This window comes from Excalfactoria chinensis, chromosome 11, assembly GCF_039878825.1.
Source record: "Excalfactoria chinensis isolate bCotChi1 chromosome 11, bCotChi1.hap2, whole genome shotgun sequence".
Classification (NCBI taxonomy): Eukaryota; Metazoa; Chordata; class Aves; order Galliformes; family Phasianidae; genus Excalfactoria; species Excalfactoria chinensis.
In genome coordinates this window covers 16455693-16464692 of record NC_092835.1, presented here as the reverse complement: position 1 = coordinate 16464692, position 9000 = coordinate 16455693, and the positions used below count along the sequence as shown (strand labels likewise).

The 9000-nt window shown below is 51.5% G+C and overlaps 1 protein-coding gene across 3 annotated transcripts in view; it reads right to left on the bottom strand.

The window, feature by feature from the left end:
* Positions 1–183: 183 nt before the first annotated feature.
* CPNE2 (copine 2) overlaps positions 184–9000 on the bottom strand; it is a 39061-nt gene continuing 30244 nt past the window's right edge. For 2 of the 3 annotated variants that reach the window (XM_072346216.1, XM_072346218.1), the window contains exons 13-16: positions 7109–7160; positions 5669–5802; positions 2171–2407; positions 1004–1585 (exon numbers count right to left, since the gene is read on the bottom strand). In XM_072346216.1, the coding sequence (XP_072202317.1) occupies positions 1478–1585; positions 2171–2407; positions 5669–5802; positions 7109–7160 (531 nt within the window). In that variant the 3' untranslated portion in view covers positions 1004–1477. Of the gene's footprint in view, positions 1586–2170; positions 2408–5668; positions 5803–7108; positions 7161–9000 lie in introns of all 3 variants that reach the window. The other variant, XM_072346217.1, reaches the window with a different exon arrangement.

Sequence of the window (9000 nt, the reverse complement as noted above, 5' to 3'; positions counted from 1 at the left end):
GTGTTACGCGATTAAAGACATTCTGAATGCATTTTATTTTTTCCCAGCTTGGCTCGTGCCATTCATGTAACTGTCCCTGTTCCATTAAGCAATTCGGGTTCTGCTTCAGCCAGCCCTGTCCTCAACACACCATCGAGTCGCGGCTGAGGCGGTGCCCTCCTTGTGAATGAGTGCAGAGGAACTGCTGGCGGTGCTTCTGCTCAAAGCTCAGCTCCTGTGGCATAGTGTTGAGTACCGAGGGGGTGGGATATCCTGGCTCAGTCAAACCAAGCTGTGCACAGACTGGAGAACTCCACGCCTTTTGCAGTAGGAGAGCAAATGGCTGGCAAAGTTCTGTTGAGTTTAAGAGACCTTTCACTGCCTGAGTGCTGCCTGGCACTCTGCTTTTTGCTCCTGAGCTGCTCCTGCCTATCCCAGCTTCTCTAACGACGGAAGATACTCACTCAGATCTCCCAATGCCCTGATTTAAACCTGCTTTTCTTCAGAGTTGCACGTGCGGGAGCCTTGCATAGCTGCAGTGGAGAGGTGAGTGTCTGCCTGGTGTGGAGCTCAATCCACGACGCCTCTGGAAAGCCAACACAGCACACCCCAGCCACGAGTGCTTGCCTGAATGGTATCTTGCATAGCTTCCTGATGCAAAGAAAACATTCTTCCAGAGCCCCAGACTTTGATGTGAAAGCTGAGCAGCACAGCGCCTGCCTGGCTGGCAGTGGAGCTGCATACAGCATTAGTTCTAAACAAGCCACCATTCAGAGACTGCTTCCCTATTTGGGAAAAGTTGGGGGGGGAGGGGATGGGTATTTTTCCCTTCCAGAAGGCTTTGCAAGGCAAACATTATCCCAAGCTGGCCCCACCTTCCTGGGCTGAGGCTGGCATAGGCCTTGCACTGTGCCAATGTGCTCAAGGTGTGGTGCAGGTAGAACAGTGAGGGGCATTGGGCTGCCCCAAGCACCCAGCCCTCACACAGTGCTCCCAGCCTGGACCAGACAGCAGCCCCTTGTTTTAAATGTCCGAGTTTCTTTATTAACCTGAGTATAACAAATATAACATGTACACAGTATAAAAATGAACATAGAGCATGACAGCGGTACGGGTACGGCACAGATACATGACCAGTTCAACGAATGGTAATAGTAATAATAATATATTAAGCATTTCATTGCTTGGAAAAAGCAAGTTTTGTTTGTAAAAATTGTATCCTGTTCCACTAAAATTATACAAAGTACATTCAATACTGAAAAGTGACTCAACAGAGTGGGACTGGGGCACGGCCCAGCCTCTCGGTGTTACCTCGGGCTGCGGCTGTACAAAGTGGATCCAGGTGCTTCTCCAGGATGAGCTTTTAAGAACAATTAAATTAAGAAGTACAAACCTGTGTGTTTCAGGGAGGGTATTCTTCATTGAACAGCATGTGGAACATGCGCTTTCAGTGGGACCAACAGACTTGGGCAACATGCAGACGGGGCCGGGCATGGCGCTACGCGGGCTCCAAGTTGATGGGGGGCAGGTTTTGGTGCTTGAAGTACTGCACGACTTGCTGGGGCAGCTCTGCCAGCACAGCTTTGGCCAGTGTCTCCTTGGGGGCCTGCAGGCAAAGAGAAAAAGGAACAGTGGCACCTGTGGTTATACTGCATGTCACCGCCTTGGGGACAGCTCTCTTTCAGGGCAGAGCGAGGCAGGTGGTATGGGAAAGGGGAGAGCTGATGGGTGCATGATGAGTGCTCTCTCTTTTAAATGGCTTGGCATCTGCTGGGGTTGCCCCTTTTCCAAGACGAGAACCACACACAGGATGATGTGGGTCGGATCACAGAACACAGAATCAGAATGATCTGGGACCTCAAAGACCACCTCCTTCCAATGAGATGGCACATCTCACCTCCCAGTCACCAGGCATCCTCAAAACCCCATCCATGGCCTGGGGCATGCCCAGCAATGGGGCACCCACAGTTCTGGGCAGCTGTGCCAGGGCCTCACAGCTAATAATTTCTCCCTAACATCTAACCTAAACCTGTTAGTTTAAAGCCGTTCTCCCTTGTCCTATCACTACATCCTCCAACAAAGAGTCCCTCCCCATCCTTCCTGGGGTCCCTTTAGGTACTGGAAGGCCACAGCGAGCTCTCCCCGGAGCCCCCCCTTCTCAAGGCCCCACTGCTGGGGAACACAGACTCACATTGCGGAAATCGCGGAAGGGCACAAACTGGACGATGTCACGCACGGCCTCCTCGCCAGTGTGGGAGCGCAGCACCCGGCTGTCCCCATCCAGGAACTCCATGGCAGCAAAGTCAGCGTTGCCCACCCCCACGATGATGATGGACATGGGCAGCTTGGATGCCTGTACCACGGCGTGGCGCGTCTCATCCATGTCACTGATGACTCCGTCCGTGATGATGAGGAGGATGAAGTATTGCTGCAAAGAGGGGAACAGAGGGTCAGAGCTGTGCAGGGCTGCAAGGGACACATCTACTCTAGGCTCACTGCTGGCAGATGCCAGCACACAGGGCTGAAGGAGAGGGCACAGGGACAGACAGATGGACACAACACAGTGAGGCTGCGGCACGCGCACCCTGCCAAGACCAACGCCTCCATCTCCTCTCCCCTCAGGGGAAAGTAATGGTTCCATTTTGGTGCATTACACATCTCGCGCGTGGTGGAGAAACGATGAAAAATAAGCACTTAGGAGCATTAAAGCCTTTTGTTCCTCTCCTCATTCTTTCCATTTCCTCTGAAAACCACCAGTGCCGACGTCCTAGAAAAGCAGGAGGAGACATGCAGCCTGAAGCCCATTTTCTTGTTTTTCCTCCAGCCCACATCTTGTCTCTTGAAATCTCCCCTGAGTGCTTTCTTCCCTCAGCTAAACTCCGAGTGCAGATGAGGGTGGGTTTCTGGCACTGCTGTGCCACAGCAGCAGGACCTGCTGCTGCCCTGAGCACTGCAGGACCCCAGGCAGATCCCAGGGGGCATGGCACCGAAACAGGGCAAACATGTGGAGCTGTGGGGAAAAAAAACAGTATTCCAGGGGAAGACTAATACAGGAAGGCAGTATCTGGAATCCAGAATTGGCACCAATTCTTTGGTGTTACAAGAGAGGAGCTGCGTGCTCACACGCTGCTGGCCAGGACTCACCGTGCACCTGTAAGGGAGGAGGAATAGAGCCTCAAAGGGAGCAGCTGAGAGCAGGCAAAAATCCAGCTCATTCCACCCTTCCTGCCCAACCTTCTTAGCCTGTGAGTAAACTGGTGCAGAACTGGCCTCTGAGTGTGGTCAAAAAGAATGAAACAAGAACAAAAAGAGAGAGAGCTTTCCTGTTCTCTGAAATCAGTGGCAGAGAAAAGCGCTAAAAGCACGCAGGAGGCAAGAAGGGAGCAGAGCTCATCCACTGCTTCTCACTGCATATTTCAGAAGCAAAGTGAAATGGGAGATGATGCCGGGGATGATCTGAAAAGCCCGAGGGCTCTGTAGCAGAGCAGCTGCGAGCATCCTTACCTGGCAGCATCGGCTGGACGCGCTCCAAACAAATGATGACAATTTTAGAACCACCTCCTTTTGGGAACTGAACATCAGCCCGGCTGGGAAGGCTGAGCCTGGACTCTGCAGGCATCCATCACCAGCACGGGTATGTACACCCCATCCCAGGATGGGGACAGGGACGTGGGACGGGGCTGCCTGCTCCCGTCACGCTGATCCAAGCCTCAGCCCTTGATCCATCACGTTCTGTGCTTCCAAAAAAGGCAGAGCCGTCTCCAGCCTGTTCCTTTGGTGCGTATTATTTAAAATCTCCCTTGATTAAACTATTAGTGCCAACAGAGGGGTGCAATTTGCATACGATTAGTGCCTCTGCTTGGCGCGCAGCATGGGGGATTCTCCCTCCCCCTCCAAACAAGGAGAGAAAATGAAAGCTGAGGAGGCACCTGGGTTTGTGGCAAATCAAACCCAATTCAGGCTTTCCCCCAACGAGCAGCGTGTATTGGATGTGAGGGCTGACAGCCCACAGCCTTCCTGGGGGAGATGGAGGTGCCAGGAAGGGTGAGGGAAGGATGGATGAGATGTGATGGGATCCCCTTGAAATGGAAGTTGCTGGAAGTGGCTTATTTTAATGAAGAAGGCAAAGAAAAAAGGCAAACATGGGGCAGTATTGCTTTGTGCCTGGAGCTGGGGAGAGCAGCAGTGCACAAGCATCACCCTCCTACCACCATGCTGGCACCATCTCCTGCACATGAGGATGGGCAGCCCAGTGCAATGGGCTTTCATGCTAACGAACAGCTTTCTGACATATGGGTGTAAGCAGTCTGCTGGACTAATTATCTGCAACTTCAAGGACTGATGAGCAGCTGGAACAGCTACATGGGAATCCTGCTCCTGGCTCTGAGCCCACTGCTTGTCCAACCAGCATGAAAAGGAGCGATAAAAACAAGATACTCAACATCATCCCAGGGGGAGATGCAGAAAGGTTTTCTTCCAGGAGAAGGTTCACATTTGACCACGCAAGCAACATGTTGCTTTAACCAAAAGGATCTTCCTCCAGGTGTCTGCTTTGTATTGAAGTGACATAAACCAAAGGTCTGAAGTCACCCTCTGAACCTCAGCCCAGCTTCTCATGTTTCCCATCCACACCATGGTGGCACTGTCACCATCCTAGTTCCCTCATGGTCCCCACCACAGTCTCGTCAGTCCCACACCACTCAGGTGCCCAAAGCTATCTGGAAAGAAACAGAGCTGCACTTGTCAGGACTGTCATTCCCTTCTTGGCCAGAATCCACACAAACGGAAGTTGCCCTGGCAGACCAAAGCCCCGTGGAACTCAGCAGAAGCCAACTGTGGATGCTTCAGGGGAAAAGGCAGAAGAGATCAAAGCCTTCCTGCATCCTGCAATGCATGTTGTGGACTCCTGAGCTCACGCCTTGACATGTTCCAGGCCAGAAGGTTGTAGCCTTATCACTTCTTGCTTGGGAGCAGCTCCACACCTGGACTCACGCTATTGTCCAGGGCTGCTGGATCCTCTTTGAGATACAGAGGGCAAGGTTTCACACTGTGCTCATTCATATAAATCCAAGGGTCACTCAACTCATGGCACTTCCCACCCCCATCTAGATTCTCTCCCCCACTAATTTCTGATTTTACACAGCTGCCATTCTGTTGACTGTTGACTTTCTGCATTGTTTGTTTTTTTCCTTTACATTCTCTGTGTGAAGTGACGACAGCCAGATGAGAGCCCATGGCTGGGCTTCACAGGCAGGGTTAGTTCTAAATCTCCTCCAAGCCCTTTCCATTCACCAGCATGGGGCAACAGAACAGTAGACACAAGTCAGCCACAAGGGATGGTGAGATCTTCCCACAATTGTTTGCAGGCAGCTTTCATCCCCAGCTCCCCTAAACAGTCCAGTCTCGCCAGCCAGCTTTGTCTGCTGAGCATGACATGTCCTTGGGGAAGGAAGGAAGCCCAGCAGTGATGCCACAGCGGCCATGAGATGCTCAGATGCAACCCACCATCTGCCTGCCCAAGTGCTGGAGTAGTTGCTAAACCCAAACAAGAAACTTTCTCCTACATACAGCCCAGGCTGAGCCTGGCTCTGCACTGGCTCTCCCACAGCCCCATCTCTCCTGACATGAAAGCAAGGCACTGGGTCGCACCGGCCACACCACGCGGTAGTCAGAGAAAAGCAGGACTTACGGATGCAGCCTCCTGCTGGGTTGCCTGAGCCGCAAACCGGGCCACGTGGTTGACGATGGGGGAGAAGTTGGTGGGTCCATAGAAGCGGATGTGAGGCAGGCAGGCTGAGTATGCTTGGACGATGCCCTCCACACCTGTGGGGAAACCAGAGAAGCCCAACATCACAGCATGCAACAGCCCAAGCCAGACACCAAATACTCCAAGCATGATCACAGGATCACAGATTGGCTGGGAGGGACATTAAATACTGTCTTGTTCCAACAAGGTATCACACCCACGCCATGGGCAGGGACACCTCCTTTCACACCAGGATGCCCCATTCAGCCCAGCCTTGAACACCTCCAGGGACAGGGCATCCATATCTTCTCTGAGCAGCCAGCTCCAGTGCCTCACTGCCCTCTGAGTGACAAAATTCCCCACAATGTCTAATCTAAATCTCCCCACTTTTAGTTTAAAACTGTTCCCCTCTGTCCTATCACCATCTGAACGAGTAGAGGATGATGAGCTAGTAATGCCAAGGGAGCTCAAGTTCAAAATATCTTTTTCCTCCAAACTCATCCAGATCACAAAGTTTCATCCACCTCTATGCAAATGTTCTACAATCAGGGCTCTGCTCCTCAGCCACTTTGCAGCAGATCCTCACACCTTCTCCGGTGAGAGGCTTCACAGCACCCACATCCAAAGTTTTTCCTTGTGCTTCTGCAAAAGATCTCAAAATCAGGCAAAGAGGAGGAGCAAGAAGAAAAGCAGCTCCTGGTCTCTGAGCTTAACAATATAGCAGACAGACCTGGGGCAGAGGAGATAGTCCAGAAGCTTAAAAACCCCAGAAACACCCTGAAAGCTCCCAGGCTGTTTGGGAAACAATACTCTGTCCTGCAGGTCACCAGAGATTCCTGCTTCTGCTGTCCCACAAAGCTGCCCAGGAAGATACTTCCGTCCTTCCCCACTCACGTAAACCAGGAGAACAAAGACAACCCAAAAAGGCTTTCTTTATCACTGAGCTCCTGTTCTGCTGGGGTAAAGGTCAGCACAGATGGCCTCAGCAGCTCAAGGTTCCCCTCACTGTCTATAGCTAGAACAGCTCTTCAGCAATGACTGCTATTGGCTCTCAGTTGCTAAATGAGCTACAAAAGCATTAAGCCTGAATTCCCCATCTGCTGAACAGCCCTTGTGTTTCTCACCAGCAGACGGCTAGTAGGACACCCAGAACGAGGGCGTTATTTTTATGCTGTCTGAATCCAGTTGTATTTTACCCTGGGACCTCCTACACACCCCCAGATCTCTGCTTTCCACTGAGTGAACCCATAGTAGCTGCTCTGCTTCAGTGTTAAAGGCTGTCTCTGAAATGGCCTTGAAAATCTCCTTTGATAAGTTACTGGAGAAGCCCAGGAGGAAAGACAGGAGACACTGAAGGCATGCGAAGGCCTGGCAGGCACTCACCTGAACAGAAAGGGTTCGTGGGGTTGAAGTTAATGGCAAACTCATGGGATACCTGTAGAGAAGAGATCCGAATTAGCACAGAGGCAGAGCACAGTGATCCCCATCAGCTCAGCTGATGCAGTATCACACCAGTTTGTCCTGCTGGGCCAGCAGTGCTTCCCCGTCCTGTGCCATCTGACAGTGAGGAGCAAAGATAAACGTGGTTGGGGCCAGGGATGGACTGGTTCCTCTGGCCTCCCACTCCCATCACAGATCCACCTGGCATTATCACACCACAAGTGGTGGCAGCAGGTTGTCCCCATGGCTTCCTGCTGGCTGCCCAGAGGGAGAACACACATCACATCAGATGAAATGACTTCACCCTACTGCACACTGCCTCATGATCTGGGCCATGACAAGGGTGAAAAGCAGTACAGGACAGGTGACACAACTGCAGAGCCATCCCTACAAAGCAGATGCAAAGCCCACAAGGTTTTCTGCCACTCCTCCCAAGCTGAGGGAGATGCCCTCAAAAAGAGGCTCCCCGTGACACAGGTAGATAAGCCCAGCACACCCTTGCTTGTAGCATCAGCCATGCCAGAGAAACCAACAGCAGAAACCCTCCAAATCTACTCCTCTAGGAAGTGCCTGCAAACAGAAACCATAAAAAAATAAACATAAAATTTGGGGAATGGTCGCTTCGGAAGTATAGTGGGTGCAAGAAAGGTTCAGGGCTCCCGTGCCCCAGTGTTGGCATGGGTTGACCACTTGTTTGGGGAAGAACCACCAGATCTGGGGGCTGAGGCATTCCTCACTCTGTGATTCAGACACAGCGAGGAGCAATGGGGCTCTCAGCAGCATGGGGGACACACAGCTCCCTCTTTCAGCACCTCTGTGAGCCAAAGGCGTGATATGGGATCTCAGCCCACTGGTTGCAAGGGCTCCCAAACAAAAAGCTCTGTGCTGTAGTTACAAAACAAAGCTATTTTCTTCCTCTCACGAGGGTGGCAGTTCGCTGCGGTTCTCAGCCCAGGGATGGCTTCAGGACATGCGTACTCACAACGCCGGCAGAATGAATGTCCTCTACATTGCCATGGGAAGCCTAAGTCCTCCCAAGACTGCGAAAGCAGCACGCATCTGGTTCAGACTTTCCAATTAGAATGGGCATTGTGTCGAGAGCAGCAGAAACTATTTTTGCAAGGCACCGTGGGGTGAGAAACGACACAAACAAACAAAAGTAGGTCAGGCTAAAACTCCGGCGTGCTGCAAAGCCGACGAGCTGCCGTACAGGCGGGTGGTACCGACCCGCTCGGGTGTCTCCGTGCCCATAAGCACAGCCAGCAACGATCCCATTCACACCAACAGGCAACTGGAGGCACATTCTGAAACGCACGGCTTGTTTTTCACACACCACTTCTGGTGAAAGCCTTAATTTTGGGCAACACGTCCTACTTCAGGTTTCTGGGCTTTCAGTCATTGAAGGGCTCACTGTTTGGGGGTTGTTGTGTTGTTTTTTTAGAAGACACTCCAAATTTTGCCACGCAAGTATTTATAGAGAAGGTAAACAGAAACGTTTCTATGTTTTGCAACCAAAAAAGAGGGGGTTCTCTTTCCTTTAAGCAGCAGTGAAGCAGTTTGGAGCTGTTTTCCTCACTTTCTGCAGCACTACATGGAGCACACCACCCCCTCCATGGCTCAAATGTTTCAAAACCTCCTCTTGAGTTTTTACAGATTATATATATATATGCTAGAAAATCCAACAGGAATTCAACAGGGCTTCAAAATAACTAAGTTTAAAAAAAAATAAAGGAGGAGGGGGGGAATCTCATTCCCTGTACCCAGACGTACGCAGAATCATTAAGGCTGGACAAGACCTCTAAGACCATCCAGTCCAACCCCGACCCATCCCCACC